The 26,270-nt window shown below is 31.8% G+C and overlaps 1 protein-coding gene across 18 annotated transcripts in view; it reads right to left on the bottom strand.

The window, feature by feature from the left end:
* The window catches only part of HIPK3 (homeodomain interacting protein kinase 3), an 87,031-nt gene that overhangs the window by 51,191 nt on the left and 9,570 nt on the right, over positions 1-26,270 (bottom strand). For all 18 annotated transcript variants that reach the window (XM_074273256.1, XM_074273269.1, XM_074273260.1 and 15 more), the window contains exon 2: positions 911-1,988. In XM_074273256.1, the coding sequence (XP_074129357.1) occupies positions 911-1,986 (1,076 nt within the window). In that variant the 5' untranslated portion in view covers positions 1,987-1,988. The remainder of the gene's footprint in view (positions 1-910; positions 1,989-26,270) is intronic.

The raw sequence follows: 26,270 nt of genomic DNA, 5'->3' as shown, positions 1-26,270 counted from the left end.
AAAAAAAAAAAAAAAAAAAAAAAAAAAAACTCCCCATGTAAAAAATATGTCTATTCAGATATTAAGTAGACTTTTTGGTGATAGGTTATTAATCCTTCAGAAGGGGCAGCTAGGTGGCGCAATGGATAGAGCACCAGCCCTGAATTCAGGAGGACCCAAGTTCAAATTTGATCTCAGACACTTAACACTTCCTAGCTGTGTGACCCTGGGCAAGTCACTTAACTGCAGCCTCAAAAAAAAAAAAAAAAAATCTTCAGAAAACTGTCAAGTAACCATTTATTGCCAAATATTAATCAATCAACAATAATTTATTAAGAATCATCCCAGATACTGAAGAAAAATTTTTTAAAAAGATGAACATGTAACCAATCCCTGCATTCTCCCCCAAAAAGAAGTGGTAGGTGATGGTCAAGGGATCAGGAGAGGTAGTGCCTTAAATAAGAATTTTGAACATGTGGGGGCAGAAAGATCCTGAGCACTCTCAATACAGAATCCAGTAGCTTTCTAGCCCAAGCAAAGCCAATTGTCTGCCTGCACCTCAGCCATGAAATAAGAATGGGCATCCTTGCAGTGCACATTTCACAGATGTTGTAAAGAAAAAGTAGTTTTTTTCCTACTAAAGTATTATTGTCTAATGTGAGCTAATATTATTATAAACCTTGACATCATTAACCAGAAGTTTAAATCCCAACTATCCATTTCTTAAAAGCAACCTTTGTACAGGGAAGACCCTGAAGGGTAGAGGATGTGTAGTGTACTTTAAGGATGTTAAATCATTAAGCCTCTCTGTGAATACATATCTTGATTTCTATACAGATCTTAGAAATGTTTTTCCAATCCTGGAAACATGACCACTTCTTGAAACACAAACAGAACATTCCTTTGGTAACCAAAAACAGTTCCCACCTACCTGTAGTACCGAGACTGTAAATATGTAGAACAAACAGTCTTTGATACATGGCTAGCAGATCCAAAGTCTATTACTTTAACCCTATATGGCTGCCGCACAGGATCTACCAACATAATATTCTCTGGTTTGAGGTCAGCATGAATTAAACCAAGACTTTTCAGTTTTTTCAATGCAGTGGCTACTTGTTGAAGAATAGGTCGTATGACTTTAAGTGGCAGCGGACTGAATTTATTTTGCTTCAAAAAATCATATAAGTTCTGTTCCAACATCTCAAAGACCAAGCAAGTATGGTTACGGTGTTGAAAGCATTCATAAGCTCGTACAAAATTAAATTCATCAGCATTTTCAGTACTGAGTCTTGATAATATGCTCACTTCTATTTGTCCTTGGCGTGCATAAGAAGGGTGATTCTTCAGAATTTTGATTGCCACGATCTCACTTGTCCCTCTTTTCCAGCATTTGACTACCTGGCCAAAAGTCCCTCTCCCAAGAAAATCAAGGACTTCATATGTATTTTTAAGTGAACACAAAACTTCATGTTGCACTAACTGATAATCTCCTTCTCCACTGGTACAGTTCTGCTTTGATGCTGCCGTAGTTGTAACAACCGTCACTGGATTTCCCATGTTGGTTTGCAACATTGCAGGCAGTATAGACAGTTCATCAACAATCTGCATTGTGCTACTTTGATTCTCCAGTTCTTTACTCTTACGCTTCAATCCCCATCGCTGGGTGCTTTCCCGGGTCCCAGATGGAGGTGCCTCCACGTGAGAGGGCTGTGCTCGCACAGTTATGACCTTGGTAGCACCTGCAGTGTTTTTAAAAGCAGCAGTATTTGTCTGCAACAAAAAGTTATGTCCTCGTGATCTGTTCAATGGTATCTTTGTCTGAAAAGTACTCTCCTTAGTAGAAGGATGAGAAATTCCAAAGTTTCTACCATTCAGATAAGTCTGGGGATAGGTTTTCTCATGGTATATACAACTGCTTGGCTCTACTTTGAGTTTTTTCACGCTACAAAAGGCACTTGACTGAGTTTGATAAACATATGGTGGGTAGACCAAGACTTGTGAGGCCATACCTACAAAGAAAAAGGAAGAAATAAGAAATTAATTAACTTACATTTCATAAAGAAGGTAAACCAGTAGTGAAAAGTTACCGTTAAAGTTCCTTTAAAAATGTACAAAGCAGAGAAAAAATAAAAATGTACAAATAGATAAACTTCTAATATGTATAAATACTTCTACATATGAAAATTCCAGGAGCATGAAGTTTCATCTGTTGTCATCATACTGTGCAAAATGTCCCCAAAGGAGATGAAGCAGAAGTCCTAAACATTCTTAGAGTGGGCCTGTATGTCCTTCAAACTATTTACAAAGTCCACCAAACTGAAGCTTTCTTTTTACCAAACAAAATTAGAGTAAAAGAGGTGGTATAACCAGATATATATATATATATGCAGATAATTATATATTCTAAGTGAAAGTCTGATCACTGGAAAATGATTTTATGACTTATGATTTAAATACAGATATAAAGATTGGACCTAACATTCTTTATCAGCACTGACATCCTACTGCTCACCAATTTAGAATTTACAAGTAATAAATTCAGTATAATAACCAGTCCACCCAAATGCAATATCATCAAGTTTACAAGAGCTCTGAAAATATTTCAGTTATACCTACAATACAAGTATTTAGAACATCAAAAGAAGATGAATAAAACCAAGTTTAAGTAACCAGAAGAATCCTGCTTTGGTCACTGTTCTATTTTTATCTATTCTAAAAAAGAAAAGGAAAAAAAAAAAAAAAGGAATTCTTTACCCCAAATAGTCAAGTATAAGAAAAATGGGTACATAATGGATATATAAACCAGATGTAGTCTTATAACTCAAAACAATATGCCAACAAAACAGAAGAGTGTGTATATGTGTGTATACACACTTACACACATATATATGTATATATACACTTATACATGCACTTGTAAATATACATTATGCATAAACATACACAAAAATAAAACAGTAAAATACTCATGCAAGACTAACTCTGTACCAACACTAAGTAGGCATTCTAACATACAAACTGCAGGATGCCCTTCCCTCGCCCCCCACTCCCCACCTCACTAGCCTTTATGGATTCTCTGTCCATCTGGTATAATTTGAATGCAAAGTTAGTCCACAGACAACTTCCATTAAATTATATCACTAAGTACCAAAGATATTGATATGAAATATTAGCCAAATTATTTGATTCTCAAGGAATATCCTAAGATATCGTGAAAAGAACATCATCTTATTTCTTATACTTGAAGAACAGGATTTATCTTACTCGGAAGTTTTAATCCTGATTAAAAAAAAAAAAAGCTAAAAGAGATATGTTTTAGGTTCTTCTGGACTTTGGAATATCAAAAACACATGCAAACCATTTTTAAAAGTTTTTAAATACCTGTTATGTGCAATGTTCTACCTGTACTATGATAGATGCTAAGACAGAAAGATGAAAACAGTAGTACAATCCTTCTCAACTAATTTAATAAGGGGATATTATGTATACACAAATAAATACAAATATAAGATAGGATGTGAGAACAAAGGAGAGGTCAAGTCAAAGGACTCTAAGAAATACTTAAAGCTTAAAAAAAAAAAAAAAAAAAAAAACATACTTTCAGCTGTTGGACATAAGGAAGAGTTGGCACATGAAGATAGGACCTAAAAAGAAACATAATCAGGAAGATAGTAAAAATACATTACACTCAAAGGAATAATCTGAATCAATCTAGAGATTCAAGAGATGGCAGTACCTGAAACAACTATTACAAGTCCAGTTTCAGAACACAATAGTACATAATGACAGAGTGAAAGAAAGATGAAAAACATGTTAAAAGTCAGACTGTAGGTCTCACAGACAACAAAACACCCAAATATTTTTTACTAGAAGAACATTCAAGCCCCCACATTATGGAGATTCCCGTAGTTATATGAAGGATGGATTGATAAGGGAAGATATTAAGGGCAAGAAGATTTGTAAGGAGACATTTATAATAGTCAAAGCCAAGATCTTTTTTGATCATATGTAAAAATTTTGAACACACATTCCTTAATTTGTATATTTGTTTGTTTAGGTATTAAATCTGTGTACTGCTACATTAGTAATTAGATACATTCTAAAATTTAAGCAAAAAAAAAATTTTTTTTAAAAGGATGAAATAAAGATAACATACTTGATTCAAGAATCAACAGGGAAACAATGAATTTTATTAAATAATGAGATGACCTGGTCAAATCTTCACTTTAGGAAATCAGTTTGGCAGCTATGTGAAGAATGAATGGGAGAAAGTAAAGACTTGCAACAGGGGACTCAATTAGGAGGCTATTACAATAGTCAAGGCAAGATGATAAGAGCATGAGTTAGAATAAGTTCTATATAAATAATAGAAGCTGGATTCCAAAGATACTATAAAGACAGAAATTATAAGTACACTGACTATATAGAGGAAAGTTAAGTATCACACTAAGGCTATGAGTCTGGATGACTAGAAAGATTGAAAGTAATACGAGTTTTGGGAAGATAGATGGGTTTTGTAAGCAAAGATGATATCTGAAATCCAAATCCCTATTCATTCAAGTCTGGTTCATTCTATGTAACTCACTAACGTCCACCAAAAATGAAAAGACAGAAGGAAGAGCTCTTACTTGATGGCCCTTACCTCCAAACCCAGGTTCACTCTAGAAAATTTCCTGGGAGTAGGAGATAGATGCAGAATTTTTAGCAAGACCATAGCTTTAAAAAAAAAAAAAAAATGCCACAGGAGAAAGGGAGAAAGAAGCAAGCATTTGTTATTTACTATATGCCATTAGGCTAAATGCTTTACAAATATTTCATTTGATCAATAAAATAACCATATTAGGTAGATATTATTATGTCCATTGTATAGTTGAGAAAACTGAGGCAGACAGCAATTATATCACTTATACAGGGTCACACTGCTAGTAAGAATCTGAGGTCAAATTTGAACTCACGTTTTCCTGATGTCAAACCCAGCTCAATCTGCTGTGCCACAAAGCAAAAAAGGGGCAATCAAGAAAGAAGAAGAGAAGGTTAAAAAGTACTAACTGGGAAGAGAGATGGGTATATGTGTTTGTGTGGAAGACGAATGCTATTTCTGGATACCTACTAAAGGTGAAAAATAACCTTTTGTCCCATTTTCCAATTGATTAATTACACACACATACCTTGGGGTCAGGCCCCAAATACTGTCAAATTAAGTCTCTTAACTTCCCAAAGAGCCCGAATACTGACTTTGGAGAGCATTAGTCTATATTATAATTTCCTATTACTCGATAATAAGCTGAATTGCTTTATTTTTACTATGGAGGTAAATAAAATATCTTAATGAGCACAGCCATTTGTAAAAATGACTTTTTTTGTTCATGGTTTTGTAGTACTTAGACAAGCATCGTATGGACACCTGAAAATAAAACAGAAGCAATCCTGGGACTCTAAAGATGACAAAATATACAGACTCTAGCAGGTTTTAGCAAATTTAGAAAATACTTTGCTATCAATAGCCTATGTGAGCTTTCTCAAGGAAAGCATAGCTGAGTACAGAGGTTCATCCCTACTAGAGTAGCCACTCACTAATGATAAATTCTTAGTTGGTAAACATGAAACAAAAAACAATTTTAAAATAGCCTCCTCCTATTTCTACAATGATGGAGGAGGACTAACCTAAAAGGAGGCAGCAGATGCTTTGAAACAAATTCAGTTTTCAGAGTCAATAAACAAGTAAATGAAATGCTTCTCTAACAACAAATGGGTTAACAGATTATTAAGAAACAAACCAACGATATTATAATTCACATTTTCACTATAAATGAAACAGACATTAAGCTGTAGCAAAACTGGACAAACTCACTATGTTGAAATCTTCAACATAGAGAAGAGCTAATCCAATTCCAATTGATCAATGATGGACAGAATCAGCTATACCCAGAAAAGGAACACTGGGAAATGAGTGTAAACTGTTAGCATTTTTTGTTTTTCTCCCCAGGTTATTTTTACCTTCCGAATCCAATTCTTCCTTTGCAACAACAACAACAACAACAAAATTCGGTTCTGCACATATATACTGTACCTAGGATATACTATAACATATTTAATATGTATGGGAATGCCTACCATCTAGGGGAAGGGGTGGAGGGAAGGAGAGGAAAAATTCGGAACAGAAGGGAGTACAAGGGATAATGTTGTAAAAAAATTACCTATACATATGTACTGTCAAAAAATGTTATAATTATAAAATTAATTTTAAAAAAAGACACTTTTGGGATACATTACCAATAATAGAATCAATAGGTCAAAAAATTGATTTTTATAATTTTATTATGTAATGCTTAGATTACTTTTCCAAAAGATACTATCATATTATAATTTCACCAGCAATGAATTATACACACATACATACATACACATGTCACTGATTTTAATTAGGCCACCTCAATACTATTTGAATTTGTATCTCGAGTCATTTTTCTCAATTATCAAGTATTTTTTTCTTCTCCCTCCCATAAAACTTAACAGAAGTATAGTCAACCAAAACAATTGCCACATTAGCTATATCCAAAAATGTGTCTCATTCTGCACATTGGTCTATCTCTGTGTAATGAGGGAGACAGCATTTTTCATCACTTGTGCTCTAGAACTATAGTAGACACTGATCTTAAGTCTTAAGTCTTTCAAAACTGTTAGTTTTTTTAATGTTAGTTCTTCTATGCCTTAAGGACAGACAGCATTACTATTACTAGGACTGAATCCCAAAAAGATCACTAAAAAAGAAAAAATTGTATAGCAGTCCTTTTCGTGGCAGCAAAATATCGGAAATTAAGGGAAAGTCCATTGGAAAAATGGCTGAACAAGCTGTGATATTGTAATGGAATACTACTGTCCAAAAAGAAATGATGAACTAGCAGATTTTAGAAAAACTGTACAAACTAATGCATAGTGAAATGAGCAGAACCAGGAAACATCAACAACTCTGTGTGATGACCAACTATGACTGACTCAGTTCTTCTCAGTAATACAAGGATCCAGATAAAAGAACTGATAGACTCTGAATGCAGATTGAAACTTTTTTTTCATTTACTTTATTCTTTCTCATGTTTTTTTCTTTTCTACTGTTTCTTCTTTCATAATTATAACTGATATAGAACTTTACATGATAGCACAATATAAATAGTATTATAATCCTACCATCTTCAGAAGATAGAGAGAAGGAAGGAAGATTTGGAAGTCAAAATCTTATAAAAAATGAATGCTAAAAATTTTATTAACATATAATTTGGGGGAACAAAATACTATTTAAAAAAGAATTGTTCATCTTTAACATATTTGATAATAACTTTTGGTTCTGCTCACCTCACTCTTCAGCAGTTCATGAACATCTTTCTAAGTTTCTCTGAAATCATCTTTCCATTTCTGATAGCACAATGTTATTATTCCATTACATTCATATATTATAATTTGTTCAGTCTTTTCCCCCATCAGTTCTTTACCACTACACAAAATGCTGCCAACAAACCTTTTTCTCTTTCTTCAAACTCTTTGTGGTACAGTCCTACTACTAGTATCACTGGGACAAACACACGATTTTGTAAATTTGGGAATATAGTCCTAAATTGCACCATAAAATAGATGGACCAATTCACAGATCTACTAATACTGTGTAGTCATATGTCTGTTTTCCCACAACCCTTACAAAATTGCCTAATTTTTCCAATTTGAGAAGTGTTAGTGGTTTTAATTTTCATTTGTCAAATTATTGGTGATCTAGAACACATATTGCTCCATGTAGTTTGGATTTCTTCCCTTAGGAACTTCTCTTGAGAAATGCCTGTCCATATTCTTTAACTGTTTATCAACCAGCAAATGGCTCTTAATGTTGAGATTTTAATTACTTCCTTATATATCTTGGAAATGCTAGTGAATTGGATTTCGGTGGGGGAGAGCTGTGCAAAGTCATCTACCCCACTTCCTCCTCCAGAGCCATCTGGGTCCAGTAACAGGATATAGATCAAGATGACTGAAGATAGCCTGGATACAGTGAGACACCTTAGCCTTTTTAAGCTAAGGTCTTTGCTAGATCTTATTTAAAATGAAAACCTTTATGTTCAAATGGAAAAAAAAAAAAATCTTGGCAACAAATTTCTAAAAGTCCCATTTCCAAGATTCTGGTCAAAAGAAACAATTGCTATTTACATTCACTCTGAACCAGTCAGGGCCCAAACAGTGGCACTTTGACTGAGGCAATACCCAATCAGTGATTAAGGTTAGGTAAGAAATCAGGCAGCAAATGACCTCTTTTTCTTAGTCAAAAACTTTTTTTTTTTTAAAGCTGAGTGGAGAAGCTGCATTTCTTAAGGACCATGCTTTAAACTCAAATCATTCTGGGTCTCATTCACTGGCCAATAATAGGTCTCAGACCAAACCCCAGTTGATCACTGGGATCTGACTTACTATAATTTGTTCAGTCATTTCCCCCATCAGTTCTTTACCATTACACAAAATGCTGCCAAGATTTTTTTTTTCCCTATATGAGCATAAAGTTTTTCAATTTATATCATCAAAATTATCCTTTTGTATTTTCTGTGATCCCTTATCCCTCTTTTGGTCATGAACTCTTCCCTATCCATAGATCTAAAAACTTTCCTTGGTCTTTATATCTCTGATATATTTAGGACCTGTATCCATTTAAAGTCTATCTTAATATAAGATATGAGATACTGATCTAACCTAATTTCTGCCAAATTTCTGCTGTCCAGTTTTTATCAAATAATGAGTCAACTCCAGTAGCTAAGTTTCGGGGATATAATCATATTCTAAATTTGTATCTATATGCTATATACATAATCTGTTCCAATGATTGACATATATTTATATTTTAAACCAATACCAACTTGTTTTGATGATTACTGCTTTGTAGTATACAGTATGTTGTTTGGAAATGCTATGTTTCCTTCGTGGCTCGCCCTCACCTTTAAAAAAAAATTTAATTCCCATGAGATTTTTTACTTTTTGCTCCTTTAGAAATTTACCAGTTTTCTAGCTCTAAAAAGCAATTGTTTAGTATTTTATTATCCAAACTGATTAAGTAATAAAAGGACTATTGTCATTTTTATTCTATTGGTTCAATATAACCAAGAGCAATTAATTTTTCCAATAATTTAGATCAATTTCTGAAAAGTTTTTGAGAGTTGTATTCACATAATTCCTATGTATATCTTATCTTGTTATTTTGTACATCTAGTATTTTAAATGAAATTTGTCCTATTCTCCTCTGAGTTTTATTCATAATATATAGAGAAATGTTCATGATATATGTAAATTGATTTTATATCCTGCAACTTTGCAAAACATATTTCAATTAATTTTAATCAATTCTCTAGAGTTCTCTAAGTACACCACCATAACAGAAATTTGTTTCTTCTTTGCCTATGCTTATTTCCATAATTTCTTTTTTCTTTTTTTCTTTTTACAGCTAATATTTCATAGAGAAAAAGAAGGAAACTAGCATTTATTAGTGCTTACTAGGTGCTAAGTGCTGGAAATACAAACACAACCAAAAAAGAAAGTTATCTGCCCTCCAGAAGGGAAGAGGAGGGAAGAATGACCAAAGATTTAGTGTAGGGGGAGACAACTAAGGATGGTTCTTAAGTTCACAAAGAAGCAAGACAGAAATGAAGGCTGACCAGCCTGAACCTAATACAAAATAGGCTCACAGGAAAAATTCATTAATTTGAGAAGGGGGTTGGGCCTTAATGGAGTTATTCCAGAGTGATAAGGCTCTAAGGATGATTGGTTGCTCTAGAGCAAAGCTTTTTAAAGTGAGGGCAGTTATGGGATCAGCTATCTAAATGTGGGGGATGCAAAATTATGATTATCAGTAAATGTTTCATTTGTATGCCTATTTTACATACTTATATATCTGAAGTCATGTAAACATTTCTTGGGCAAAAAGGGGTTCAGAGAGGAAAAAACTTAAAAAGCTCTGCTCTAGTGATATGGACACCCCAGGCACTGAGAAGTTCCAGGAAGATAAAGAAGCAGAAGCATGTCTTGGATTAGAAAATACATTAGATAGCACTGTTGAAAATAATCATTCCTGTACTTCTTCCCAGACCTTATTGAAATAAATTCTATCCCCATAATAACACTGGATATTAGTTTTAGATATATACTATTTACCATGCCAAGGAAAGGCCCATATTTAAGAGAAATTAGTGTCACATATTTGTCAGAATCTTTTTCTGCATCTATAATCATATTATTTTTTTATCATTTTTAAAATTTTTTTCCTATTAAAACAACCCTACACATTCCAGATATAAATCCAATCTGGTCATAGTACATAATCTCTGTGATATATTGCTGAAGTCACTTTGCTAATATTTATTTAAACTATTTTTATCTATGGTTATTAGATTTAGTACTTATATTGACTATATATATTTTTTTTTTCATAGTTTTGACTTGCCTTGGTATAGCTATCAAAGAAAAAGTGGGAAGGATCCCTTTTTTTATTGTTGATTTTTTCAAACTAACAATTCACATAATTAAAATTATACTTTGAAATTTTGTTAGAATTCACTTGTAAAGTCACCTAGTTACAAGGCTTTTTTTTTTTCTTTTGGATTCCTTCATTTATGGACTGTTCAATTTCTTTTTCTGAACTTTTTTTTTAAAATTCATTAGTGAATGATTACTAAGTAATTGTGTTCCCAAATATACTCTGACCATTCATTCACTGTCCAATGAGAAATACCTCTGTTTTAAGAGTTCCTTATATATTTGATATACCAAGAAAGACAGAACAGTACAATGAATAGAGATGGACTCAGAATAAGGAGATGTGGATTTGAATCATGCCACAGACATACTCCCTGTGAGACCTAGACCTAAACTTTTGAGGGGCCATAAAAACACTTTAAGCCTAAACTGCAGTACCTTAGTCACTTAGGAAGTTACAGGATCAAGTATCAATTTCTTATATTTTACTCAATTTCTTATATTCTTTTTCTTTTGATCATATTGTTTCTTTTGTACAGAAATTGTTTTAAAGCACATCTATCTTGTTTGTTATAATCCCTTCTATTTAACAGAAAGCCTTTTACACACTATGGTTAAAAAGTAATTTCATTTTCTTACTACTACCTTATATTTTATGTTTATATCTATTCTTCAACTAAAATTTATTATAGTATATGATATGAGATGTGCTTCTAAATATATTTCTTACTAAGTTTTTTCAAGCATATCCATTAAGTAACAAATCCTTTCCAGAGGTTTTTCTTAGTTCTACATTTATCAAACACTAATCTTCTGCATATGTTTGGTTGTGTGACTGATAGCACTATTCTATTCCACTGATCTATTTCATTTTTCTCAGTTACAAAAAAGTTGTGATAGTTAACTTGTAACATATTTTAAAGCTGGTGAATATAAGATCATTACATTAGTGCTAAGTTCCTCCCAGCCAAGTCCCTCAATATTCATGGCCACTTGTTCCACATAAATTACCTTAAAATTTAGACCAATTCCATGAAGAAATCCTGTCACTTTGGCCATTGCAGTAAATATAAAAATTACAAGTTTTGTTTTTACTATGTTTATTTGACTTATTCATGCCTATTGAACACCTTTAGGTTTATGTCTTCCTTTAAGTAATTATTATTCATAGTTGTCCTTATATTGATCTTCTATTACATAATTAGGTCAATTCCTTATTACCTTATTATTTTTATTTAATAAGGTTCTCTTTTTATGATTATTTTTCTTACATTATTAATTAATAAGAACACAAATTATTTTTTATTGGGAAATCCTGTATCCTATAATCTTCCTGAACTAATTAACTGTCTCCATTAACTTTTTGGTTCAGATGCCTAGATTTTTTGGATAAACTATCACTTTATCTACAATTTTTAACTCTTCATCTTCAACATTAATTAATCCTAATAGTATCTTTTTCTTCTCTTGCTGAATTGCTACAATTTCTAATATTATTTAAATAAAAGTGATGAAACTTGATATTCTCATAAACTTGTAAACTTAGATTTGTACTTTTTATTAGTGAAAAATATTCTCTTGTTTCTTCTTTGTCCATTATGTTAACCTTTAGTTTAAGACAAATATTTTAAATTATGTTGATAGAAAATTCCCCTGCTGCACTTCATATGTTCATGAACAAATGTGAGACTTCATAAAAGATTTCCTCAATGCTGTGATAGAATACTTTGAGTTCATGACTTTTCGGATAGAGAAATAACCTTGCATAACTTGTTAAAAGCTTACTTAATTAACAGTTTATTGCTGTTACAATCTATTGCCTAAAATTTGTTTTATATTTCCATGCCTATATTCACTAAGAAAACTGATTTGAAAATCAAACATCCATTTGCCTAGGATAAAATACAGTGTGATTTTTCTCTGGAAGTATGAATAAACTAAATAACACAAAAAACTATTTGTTCTGGGACTATTTAAAAGAATTAACCTGGGGGCAACTAGGTGGCACAGTGGATAGAGCTCCAGCCCTGAACTCAGGAGGACCTGAATTCAAATTTGACCTCAAACACTTAACACTTTCTAGCTGTGTGACTCTGGGCAAGTCATTTCACCCCAATTGCCTCAAAAAAAAAAAAAAAAAGTGCCAGTGGTTTGGGAGAAAGGGAGTTGTAGTCCAGAGAGGAAAAAGAATTCTTTGATTATATATCATGCTTTCACCTCAGAGATGGGCCAATTTAAATTCTACTGAAATTAATAAACACATGTGAATTTATATATTTGTCAAGAAATATCAAGAATCAAGCAAAGTCAAGAAATGATCTTTAATTTCCCTGCTTTGTTAAGAATTTAGCCATGCAAATTTTTCCTAGAATTATTTGTTTTACTTTTTGTTGTGACCCTTCCTTTTCATGGCCATAGAAAAAGCCTCTAGTTAAAAGTGAAGATTTGATCTCATCTTGAAAAGAGCCAGGAAAATTAGGGGGCAACTAAAAAGCTAGTTAGAAGACAAAATGTAAACATAAGGAAATGACTAACAATATAGCCCGTAGAACACAAAGGTATGAGACAGAAGTGAGAGGTTACTGAAATAGATCAGAAATGATTATCCTTGTTTCATTAGAAGAAGAGCATTCCAGGATTTCTGAAGGGACAGCTAATGATCTAGCTGTGCAAAAGAGAAATAAGTTGCCAAAGTAAACGCACCATCAGAAATGGAAATCCTGTGGGAGAAAAAGCAAGGAGGAGCATATTGGGACCTGAAAGTATATGGATAGAGAAGAACAAAGAACAGAATAGCAGAGAAACATCCACTGACTAAGAAAATAGCTAAAGAAACTGTGGTACATAAATAGAATGTAATACTGTGCTGTAAACAATGAGTATGAAGCATGGAAAGACTTACACAAACTGATAAAGAATAAATAGAAGATTACAATATACACTGACACAATGTAAATGGGGAAAAAACACAAAACAACTGAAAGTAATGCTGCAAAATTACAAAGAATACAAAAAATTTAAAAAAAAAAAATACAGTCCCAAAGAGATATGGGAAGAGATTCATGGATGTAGAACATTGCATGTTTTCTTTTCTTTTTTTTTTTTTTAATATACTGATCAGTTTTTTTTTTTGTTTGTTTGTTTGTTTGTTTTTGCTGATTAGGGTTTTTTTCCCCTCTTCCTTTTTTTCTTTTTTTGTTAAAAAAAAAAAAATTGTTATATGGAAGGATTCTCTGGAAGGGAGAAGGAAAATGGAAAGACAGAGAAGAAAAATTAAATTATATAAAAACAAAATAAAACAAAATACCAAGTGTTTAAAATTCTCTAAATCATTAGTAAGAAGAATACACATTAAAACAACTCTGAGATTCTACACCTCACATCCATCATATTGCAAGATGACAAAAAAGGAAAAGGAAAATTAACAGATGGCACATATGTGTGAAAACAGGAAAAGTAACATACTCTAGGTAGTCATGAACTGATCTAAAAGTTCTATAAAAATAATTTGAAACTATATCCCAAAAGTTACTACTAACTAATAATATCCAGGTAGAAAACTACTGTTCATACAGTATATCCCCCAAAAAAAGGGGGAAGGGGAAGAAAGAACCCATTTTTACAAAAAACACTTATAATATCTTTTTGTTTCAACAGAAAATTGGAATCAAAACCCATCAACCTGGCAAGAACTTAATTACATAGTACATGAAAGAAACATCCTTATGCTGTAGAAACATATATAAAATGACCTAAGAGATGGATACAAGTTGTATAATCAGCAGAACTAAAACAATTCATATGACTATGCTCTTCAGGAAAAACAACAGAATAATACAAGAACAACTATGAGTCCAAAAGATGAGTGAGGAGTCATACTTTTTACCTCTTGAGAAGTAAAGTGATGGACTAAGAAGTGCACAATGAGATTAACTACAGATCAGAGTAAATCTATAATTTTTTTTTATTTGTACTATACTTGTTATAAGGAAGAACAATGATATATATTTTAACAGGGGGGGGCAATTTACTGGATTAAGAGAGTAGTGAAAATGATGCAAAAACCAAAACCAAAACCAAAAACAAAAACAAAACAAAAAAAGAAACAAAGAGTTTCAATGAAACTTATATTAAAAAGTAGATACAAAAAGAAAGTTTTAGAACAACCATTTTAAATTAGGTTAAATTAAAAAAAAACTTGCACACAGAAAAAAGCTATCATTTCATGCACAATCCTTTTCTCTTATTTGAACATGGGTATGTGTTAATGTTTGTCAAGTTAATAGGAAAGAATTTTCAAAAAATATATTAAAAATAAAGTCCATTAATCTTTTTTTTTTTAATTCAAGTTTTCTTCCTTTTTTTTTTTTTTAAAGAGTAAAATCAACTATTTTCTGAACAACTTTAACCAGGTACAAGTTAGATCACAAAGCTAAACCAATTTATGACTTACCTATTCCTTTTTTGTATTTATTGGCGTCACCAAAACCTCAAATTTTATTAAAGCTTTACAATCAAATGCATATTTCCCTACAAAATGCTTATTTATACTTATTCCACAATATTTCAATACTCTCACACTGTAATTACACATCAGCTGAAATGTTAGAAATGAAAACATGACTTTCAACAAACCCATTCCAAATGTAAGTAAACATAAAGGAAATAATCTTCCAAATCTAAAAGTTGAACAATACTTGGATGGATTTGGGTAGATTAAAAGAAACTCCATAAATAATTATGCATTTTATTTTTGGTAATTTTGTTTTATTTTTAATCAAAATTCACTCAAATTTTAGAGTTTATGAATATTTATTGCTCTAGCTGTCTTTTTCTCCTATTAGTACCCAGGACTTAAATTTTCAACACATTCACATTCTGATAATGTGTTTATGTAAGGATTGTGTTAAGAGCTTATCAAGCACCATTTTAAATGAAAAACCAGTACAAGAGGACCTGGCCTATATGTGCTGAGAAATCACTAAAAGGCTATTTGTAGCCTATAAAAACTGGAAAACAAAATCAAATGTCTCAGAAACATTCAGATTCTCCCTGCCCCCCCAAGAAAGATTTCTCATCCTAATGTTGCTCATTTCCTCTATTTCTAGAATACAAAATAAGAAAAAAATCAAATGGTGAAGCTTGGAGATAAAAAAGGCATAAAATGATCTGAACATTTTTAAATACATAAACCATCACATTTCATGAAGGTTGATAAATTAAACTTGTAGATGTACAAACTGAAAAATATAAGTGAAAATTGCTCAGGACTTGGGCATTTTCCAGTAGTATTGTAATCAAAACATCCAGAGAATGTGTTGACTATAACACAATCAGCACATTAAATAACAAATTTCATCTGACTTTGCAAAACATTCCAACTTTGGAACAAAAAAAATGACATGGTAGACAAAGCTGCTGGAAAATACAGTCACACAACTAGCAAGGATGTGTTATTGTCTTATTTACTTCACTAAAGCTCTATTCACCAAAATAGCACCATTCTGACTGCTATTCCCTTAAATGTATAGTCACTCCCATTCATAAAAATAAGCTCTCTGAGGAGAGTAACTGACTTCTCTTTTGCACAGCTGGATCATGATTACTATAAAGTGCTAATAATGGAAGGTCTTATTTAATAACAATTGTAAAATGATAGCAGGTCACATTTAAGAAAAGGCAGTCAAAGGTTTTAAGACTCTACTCCACTTAAAAACCGCATTTTCCTAAACTGGAATATGCTGTGATGCGCTCCTAACATAAATTACAAAGAGTTGTTTTAACTTTACCAACAGTTGTGTGTATGTGTTTTTAACAAGTCCTTAAATGGACAAAAGAAAAAATAAGAGAGAAATGCTACCAATGCAAAAAGAAGTGGCTTATTATCATACTAGAACAAAATTTTGTTAAAATTGAATGGCATGAATGTGATAAGAATAACTCTAAAATAGGATTAAATGTTGGAATACTTGGTTATGGTACAGAAAATTATAAAAACACACAAGCAGAATAAAAGAAAAGGTTTTATGAACTAAAAATTACAGGCAAAAACATCTTTCTACTTCAAGTTTATTTAAGACAAGAAAAGAAACTGGAAATGTGAGTAATGAAAAAATCTTTACTATAAAAGTTATTTGGTTTGAACACTTTAAAAAATAGAGTTAAATTACATAATATTAAAATTGCCAAAGGGACAGTTAATGCACGAGGAAGCAGGTAAACACTTTGATATTTTAAAGAAAATAATCAAGGGCAGTGGATATATACTGATCAACACATTTTTAAGGTGGATGAAATAGGCTTGCTCTGGGGAAAAAACATTCAAAAATCTACATTTCTAAGAAAGAAAAACCTGTACTTAACACATCTAATCATAGCCTAATTCTTCTACTAGAAAGTGATGTAAGGGGATTTTAAGTTATACTAATGCTTATTTGTCAGTCTCAAAATTCTTCCACTCTGAAAAGTTACAATCATTTATCACTTCCAGATTTTTGATAGTCACATAAAAAAGCATTGGTGATTGAAACTGTTTTTGAAAATTGGTTTTTAAGTTATCAACCATCACCAGTTATGGGGAAATATGGCAAGGGCAATAAAACATTTAAAGCAATTACTAATTTTAGATAATGCCCCCAGTAAGCCAACTATACTCAATGAAATGTTAGACTATAAGCATGTAAATTCACTGAGATATAAGTTAAGATCTCTGTACCTATTAGCTATATATGAAAATTTAAAGAGAGCATTCCACTTTATGCTGCTAATGGATTTAAAACAATAAAAATATTTCATTATATTGTTAATGTAGGCTTATATTTAGGTTTAATGACAATAAATAAATTTGTTTAAAATTTTCATTTAAACTTTAATCAGAAATGTATTTGTATTCTTTGATTTGCATTATATTGATAAACAAAAACAAACTTTAAAATTTTTAATTACATGTTTCAATTGGGCTAAATCAATTACCATAATTTACATATAATTATAATTCCAAATAGTGAGAATTTAAATAATGCAATTATTCACACTAATCTCAAGACCTAGCTATATTTGTATTTCCATCATTCAACACATAAGGATATAATAAACATGTAATAAATGTCTTTTTTATTCAATTCATTTATTCTTAAAATTTTCTATAGTTAAACTCATTGACCCTAAGAATGTTTGAAAATGAGATTATTTACTTAACCCTAATCCACAAATGAAGTCACTAGTACTACAAATACTGAATAACTCATTAGAACTAGATCAAATGTCAAATGGGGAGGTTGAAAGAAAGAAGGGTTAGGGTAAAAAGATTTAAAATATGCTGTTAAACAGATTTTCCAGGGCGCCATGAAGAGCATATATAGCTACAGAAGAACAGGAACCTTTTCTGGGTAAAGACTAGCGAAAGACAGAACAGGAAAACAATAATCATGCTTTTCTCTGACTCACACTATATTGGAAGCACCAGAACAGCTCTGAAAACAAAAAGAAACAACAAAAAGCATAAAAAAGCTTGAAATTTGGAATGGGCCCTTCCCACTCCTAAGTGAACAGAACCCAACTTTAATTTAAAAGTGCAAAGTCAAGAAATAGGCTAGAAAAATGAGCAAACCAAAAAAAAGAGAAAAAATTAATCACAAAAATCTATTACACTGCTAAGGAAGACCAAAACCCAAACTTAGAAGATGACAACAATGTGAAAACAGCTACAAGCAAAGCAATAAGGAGGGGGAAAAAAAAAAACAAAAAACAAAAATCTGCCAATTGAATGAATTCCTGTTAGAGCCTTTTTAAAAAGAGATGAGTGGTAAAGAAAAATTTAGAGAAAGAAATGAGAGTGGTGCAAGAAAGTTATAAAAAGAGAATTCATTGATTGGTAAAAGAATAAAATTCCTTAAAAAAAGAGAATTGACATAATGGTAAAAGAAGTACAAAAGGTCATTAAAGAAAATAATCTCTTAAAAATTAGACTTAGGCATTTGGAAACTAATGATTCCATAAGATGTCAAAAAACCAATAAAATAAATTCAAAAGAATAAAAAAAAATCAAAGAAAATGTGAAATATCTCACTGGGAAAAAAAAAAAAAAGTGACCTGGGAAATAGATGGAAGGGGATAATTGAAGAATTATTTAACTATATAAAAGTCATGACCAAAGAAAGAGACTAGACATCAAATTTCAAGAAATTATGAAGGAAAAATGTCCTAATGTCTTAGATACAAAGAGTAAAAGAAAGGACCACACAAGATTTAGCTGATTCCATATTAAGAGGAGTAGAGGGATTAGAATAAAATATTCTGGAATGCAAAGGAATTAGGATTACAATCAAGAATCACCTATCCAGCAAAACTGAGAATGATACTTGGGGGGGGGGGGGGGAAGGACATTTAATAAAATGAGAAACTTTCAAGCATTCCTGATCAAAAATCTAGAGCTGAATAAAAAATCAGATATGCAAGCACAAGATTGAAGAGAAGCATAGAAAGTAAGTATGAAAGAGAAATCATAAGAGAATCATTAAATTCAAGCTGTTTACATTTCTATATGGAAAAATGATACATATATAATGCCTAAGAACTTTATAATTATTAGGGTAATTAAAAGACAATACATAGAGGGCATGAGTCAATTATGTTAGTGTGCTCTCCCCCCCCCCAAAAAAAATGAAGAATGAGAAAGAAGGGAAGAAAAAGAGTAGGGAAAATTATCTCACATAAAAAAGGCCTGCAAGGAAGAGTTTTTACATTGGAAAAAATAATAGGTGGAGAGAAAGAGATGGAAAGACGTTTGAACCCCACTCTCTCACTGAAATGGGTTCAAAGAAGAAGAAAAAGAGACAGAGACAAAGAGAGAGAGTGTGAAATATACAGATACGTAGTTGAGTACAGAAATCTATCTTACCCAACATGAAAGTAGAAAGAGAAGGAGATTAGAGAAATGGGAACAAATGGTAAAAGGGAGGATAGATAAGGGAGATGGTGATCAGAAGAAAATGAGACTTTTGAGGAGGGATAGAATAAAAAGAGAAAGAAGAATAAACAGAAAATAAAAAAGAGGATGGAGTGAAATACACAATGAGGCAATGTAATTGGGAATATAAATGGCATAAACTCACCCATAAAATGGAAGTTGATAGAAAAATGGATTAGAAACCAGAATTCAAGAATATTTTGTCTATAAGAAATATACTTGAAACAGAAAAAGTACACCAAGTTAAGATAAGAAGATGGAGTAAAATCTATTATGTAGCAGCTGAAGTAAAAAACAATTTTAAAAGGCAAGGGTAATAATCATAATCTCAAACCAGATTCAATTAAAAAAGATAATCAGGAAAACTACATTTTGCTAAAAGGTACCACAGACAACAAACTAATATCATTTAGCAAACTTCTCAGATAAAGGCCTCATTTCTGATTTAAATTTATAAAAATAAGAACCATTCCCAAATTAATAAATGGTCAAAGAATATGAACAGGCAGTTTTTAGAAGAAATCAAAGCTACTGATAGTCATCTGAAAAAAAAAATGCTACAAATTACTATTGATTAGAGAAATACAAATTAAAGAAACCACTTCATATCTATCAGAAATGACAACTATTAGAAGGGGATGTGGGAAAATAGGTACATTAATGAACAGTTGGTGGAACTGGGAAGGGATCCAACCATTCTAGAGAACAAATTAGAACTGTGACCAAAGAGGTATAATACTCTGAATACCCTTTGATCCAATTATACCACTACAAGGTCTATATCCCAAAGAGATCAACAAAAAAGGAAAAGGACAAAATATCACCATTTGGTCATGTCATATTCTTTGTGACCCCATTTGGGGTTTTCTTACAAAATATTCAGTCTGCCATTTCTTTCTTCAACTCAATTTACAAATGAGGACAGTGAGGCAAATAGGATGAAGTGATTTGTTCAGGGTCACCCAGCTACTAAGTGTCTGAGGCCACATTTGAACTCCAGGCCCCGTACTCTATTCACTGGCTATTTGTCTGCCCCAAGAAAATATTTGTAGCAACTCTTTTTGTTGGAAGGTTGGATCACCAATTGGGGAATGGCTGAACAAGCTGTGACCTATGATTGGGATAAAACTACTATTGGGTTTTAAGAAATGATGAAGGGAATGGTTTCAGAAAAACCTGGGAAGACCTATATGAACTGAGGTAAAGTGAAATAAGCAGAACAAGGAGATCACTGTATACAGCAATAAGAATACTATAATGAAGATCAACTGTAAAAGACTTAGCTACTCTGATTGATATAATAATCCAAGACAATTCTAAAGGACTCACCACAGAGAACTGATGAACTCAGAGTACTAACTGAAGTACCCCCCCTTTTTTTTGCTCTTTTTAATGACATGGCTAATATGGAAATATTTTTGCATTATTTCATGTGTATAACTGATATTGTGATACAATCTCATATATACTGCTATTACTTGCCTTCTCAGTGAGCGAGGAAGAAGCTAAAAGGGAGGGGGGGGGGGGGAATTTGGAACTAAAAAACTTTTTTAATGTTAACAATGAATGGTAAGGGTAGCTAGGTGGTGTAATGGATAGAGTACCAGCCCTGAAGAGGACCTGAGTTCAAATCTGAGTTCAAATCTGAACTCAGACACTTAATATTTCCTTGTGTGACCTTGGGCAAGTCATTTAACTTCAATTGCCAGAGGAGGAAAAAATGATTAGTAATTTTTAAAAATAGAATATTGATTTAAAAATTAAGTTCCTCCAATCCAAGGCATTTTAAAGATCTATAAAGTGAGTATTTTGGTATATAATCTCAATTTTCTTTTAAGTATCTAAGAGACTAAAAAATCACAATAATTATCTTTTTAACTGCAAACACTTGGAAAAGATGTGATATTTATAAGATATCAGTCTTTAGAAAGATGTTGAGGCCTGGAAAAATAAATTGCCAAAACATGAATATTAAGATCCCAATGTAGCCTACAGTACTGTTTCTATAATTATATTTGATGTAAATCATTCCATATTTGTGATGAATAGCTATCCCATTTTTGTTATTTTTTTAAAACAAGTACTCTTTATAAACTTTCTACTTTTTTATAAACCTTTCTAAAAGGGTTAATCATACACAATCACTTCATGAGATAAAAGATAAAAAAACAAATAAGAATATTAAAGACATTTTAAATACAAATTTTCTTGAATTTACTTCATGAGATAAAAGATAAAAAAACAAATAAGAATATTAAAGACATTTTAAATACAAATTTTCTTGAATTTAGGAGAGGACAGTTAGTCCAATCCTCTCATTTTATAGATGAGAAAATCAAGCCCATAAATACAATGAATTAAGTGCCTAACATTGTAAAAACAGTAAATGAAGTAAGATCAAGTCCTCTGATGTCAAATCCACTTTTCCACTGTGTTCTTTTCTCTAGAACCACAGATATGAAAGAAAGGGCAAGATGTCTAATGAGATCCAAATGAAGCTCAAGAAAAATTACAGTCATCATTCAAGGAATTGTAAGTGATTTTAATATATCTTTAGTACAACATTAGGAGTTTCATAAAACTCACTAAATTTTAAGCAATCATTTATCATGGTCAAATATTAATTAATCAACAAACTGAGAAAAGATGTGATTGGGTTATATACTCTGTCTTATCTTCTTTAAAGTCAAATTGGCTCATTATAATTTTAAAGCATGAAATTTTGTTTTATTGCTGTTTTTTCCATTTACATTTTTGCAGATATTAAGTATGTTTTTCTCCCAGTTCTTTGGGCTTCACTTTGCATCAATTTGTATGAGTCCTTACAAGATTTTCTATTCATCTTATTTTATTCATCATTCACATGAGCTTAATAATAATATTCATTATTCATGAGCCATGCTTTTTAAGCCATTTCCCAAACCAAGTCAATTTATTTTATAATTCTTTACTACTGTAAAAGTAGTAGTGTTATTTGTTGCAGATAGTACATTTTTTTGTTTTTTAATCCATTTAGGACATAGAGTTAGCAGTGGAATCTCTGAAGGAAATGGTATGAACATTTTAGAAAGACATTAATTTCAAAGCAAAAGAGTGATTATCACTACTTTTAAGGTATTGGTTGACTAATTTTTTAACAGAAATTTAGAAAATTGGACTATATAACACACTTCCCAAATCAAATAATCTTTATTTTGCTTTTCCTAGATTCTTTTTCAAACAAAACAATAATCTATGATCAAATCTTAAAAAGAATTTTCTTTCTGAAAAAACTTGCATCCACACAAAAAAGAAGTTTCATAAGAATTCATCAGATTATCACACAAATCTTTTGAAAACAGAAGTCAAAGGGGAAAAAAGAGAATAAAAAGACATAATATTGATTGATAGATTTCAATAACCTAACTACTCAGAAAAGAAAAATGGTAGCAATTCTCATATGCATTATGAAAACCTTTCTTTCTCTGACCCCGTCCCCCCAAAAAAAGAAAAAGAAAAATTGGTACTTAGTTCTGTCATTAATAAAGAAATCTAAACACTAGGAACTTTCTTAATATCTTAATATCATTAAATAACAAAATAACCCTAATGAAAACATAAGCATGAAACAATAAAGAATATTATGTTTTGAGTCATAAGTTCGAATTCCAGCTCTGTCATTTATTATCTGTACCTTTTGGAAAAAAAATCACTAACCTTCCTTGACCTTCAAGTTTCCTTCTCTATAAAATGGAGGAGCTAGATTAGACCCTTCCGAGTTTTAAATCAATGATATTAACCAAAGTATAACATTTATTCCTTAAATTATACTTTTAAAAATCCAAAATAAATATATTCATTAAGCAATAAGTAATAGCTGAAGTAATTTATGAAATGAAATAAGCAAACTTTTTTTCCTTTATTCAATTGTATACAAAGTCTTATTTCATCAATCTCAGGGTTATCAATGTTATATTGTTATACAGTTCTACAGATTCATTCATAGCCATGAAAAGATTAATAGAAAAATATCATCATGAATTCTTAAAATTCATAAATTACTATAAAATATTATTGATATATATATTTTTTAAGTTTCAAGATGTCAGTGTTATAACAATGCAACAAACATTATAGTTATGATATCAAGCAAGCATTCTTCAAGAAAACAAATGTGGCAGATTTTTGCCATATATAGTATGCTGAAAGTCTTAATCTACCAAAGGTAAAGACAGGGAGTGTAACAACAAAGACTTTTCTGCTTTTGTTCTACTTATACTGGCTGCTAGAAAATTTTAATATACAAATTAATGAAGTGAAAAGCATGATAAACTTGGAGACATAGACTGACTTTGAATCCTGACTCTGCCACTTATTGCTCCTTGACCTCCTGCAAACATATAACCTTTCCCAGGGCTTAATCATCTATAAATGAAGGGGAGTTGATCTGGATTACTCTTATGGTCTCTTCTAGCTCGAGATTAGTTATTATTCTAAGATTCGTGAACTTGTTCTTTAAATTCATATTATACATTTGACATTATTCTGAGGAGTCAAGAAGTTTCCCCAGGCTTCCAAAGAAGTACAGGCCACCAAAAAACATTAAGACTCCTTGCTCTAGATTTATGACCTGAGATCTTATATCAAACCTCTCAGAGAAACCTGAGAGTCCTATGTTTCTTCCTTCTCCTACCTTATCCAGTTACCAGGCCCTATCAATAGAAATGCAATGCAACACACTTTGCCCTCCAACCAAATTGTCCAGCTCTCTAACTCCTAACACCCAACTGTTCTCCCACCTCCCCATGTGGGAGATATCCATTCTTCTATTTTTCTCTCACTTATCCTGTTAATTCAGCTCACATTTGACATCTTATGTGATTTTCCTTCCCCATATTCTCCTTCCCCCACATCCATAACAACACCCCTTTCCCCTTTTCATCTCACATTGTACTGTTTTGAAGCTCTCCAATACTGTGCATACTTGTTTTAGACTGTAGAATTACTTAAAGATGTATCACATCTTCATTAAGTTTTGCATATGTCCCAGTACCACAATATTCAGCAGAGTAGATGCTTAATAAAGTATTGCATTTTCATCTTTAAAATCACTAAAAAAAAAAAAAAAAAAAAAAAAAAAAATTCGATAGCAAATGCTATTAAAGCATCAAATCAAAAATAAAATATCAGGCACTGAACCAATTAACAAGCATGTAAGTTACAGGCCACAGTGCGTAGTGCTAAGACACAAATGGACCCTGCTTTCAAGGAGCTTATGTTACAAAGATACTCATGCCAAATGGGTAAGTGATTTCAGAAATTGTTTCTATGACCCCAAATCTTCTCCAGATATTTTCATACTTAGTACACAATAATAACTGCCTGATGGGAAGACTGAGGGAAGCTAAAGTTTTCATTTATGCTAAACATGCAGGCACCTGTGCAGGCAGACACCCGCAAGTGCACTCACACACACCCTGAAGAACTGGAAATTCCCTTGTGTTAACCATCAAAGACAAGGAATAAAAAAATTAAAAAAAAAAAAAAAAAGACAATTATTCAAAAAGGCTGATATGTGGGCTAAAGATAAGCATCATATAAGAGTTTTTTAAAGTATTCTATTTTCTTAGTCTACCTAAATTGCAAACATCAAATTTTTCAGGAAACCTTGTTGGAATTTGAAATACTTCTCTGGCTTTGCACTCATAATAATTAAACTGACTAAATCAAGAAAAGCCACAAGCACTGTAAAAATAACAAGCAGAATGATTTCAGAAAAACCTGGAAAGACTTACATGAACTGATGCATAGTGAAGAGAAACAGGAGAACATTATACACAGTAACAACAATATAGTTTGATGAAGAACTGTGAAGAGACTTAGTTTTTCTCAACAAAACAATGATATGATAATCTCAAAGGACTAATGATGAAACATACTATCCACCTCCAGAGAAAGAATACTTGAATACAAACTGAAGCATGCTATTTTTCACTTTGTTTCTTTCATTTGTTTTCTTTCAAGTCTTCTTGCACAAAATAACAAATGTTTTACATAGTAGCACATGTAAAACCTATATCTGACTCTTTATTGTCTCAGAGAGGAGCTAAGGAAGGCATGGAGGTAAATTGGAAAAAAAAAAAAAAAAAAGAAAGAAAACCACAAACATTTTAACTGTGAAATATAACAGGAAATCTTAAAGTTTTTGAACTTTCCAATCTAATTCAAGTACTAGGTCCTTGTTTAAGCAACTACTACATACACAACATAATGCTAAGCAGTGATGATATAAACACCAAACAAAAAAGTCTCTGCCTTGGAGGGGCTGTCATAAGAAAATGATATATAAGCTAATAAAACCTGGACAAAATTTGGAGAATAGATTTCAGAAATAGGAGAAATAACATATAAAGGCATGGAGGTAGAAGGTGAACTGCCAAGTTTGGGAAACAGCAATTTAGGCCAATGTCCCAGGAAATGGAGTGTAATAAGCCATTTAAAATAATTAAGAGACAGTGAAGGACCTTGAATAGCAAACTGAATAGTGTATATTTCAATCCTAAAGACAATAGGGATCTACTAAAGGTTCTTGAGCAAGGAGATGATATGTCAAGTTTTAGGAAAACTTTTAAAAGTTCTTTGGAGGGTGTATGGAAGGGTTTAAAAAAAAAAAAAAAAAAAAAAGGAAGCCAAGACATCAGTTAGAACAAATAAGGAGTCCAGGTGAGAGGCAATGAAGGTTTGAAGTAAATGATGTCCATATGGTGAGAAAGAGATAAGAGATGATATTGTAGAAAAGGAATGCCTGATAAATGACTAGATGTGGAGAGAAAAACTGGGGATCACT

Source organism: Sminthopsis crassicaudata, chromosome 6, assembly GCF_048593235.1.
Source record: "Sminthopsis crassicaudata isolate SCR6 chromosome 6, ASM4859323v1, whole genome shotgun sequence".
Taxonomy (NCBI): Eukaryota; Metazoa; Chordata; class Mammalia; order Dasyuromorphia; family Dasyuridae; genus Sminthopsis; species Sminthopsis crassicaudata.
Note: the sequence above shows the minus strand (reverse complement) of the source record. Positions and strands in the feature narration are given on the sequence as shown.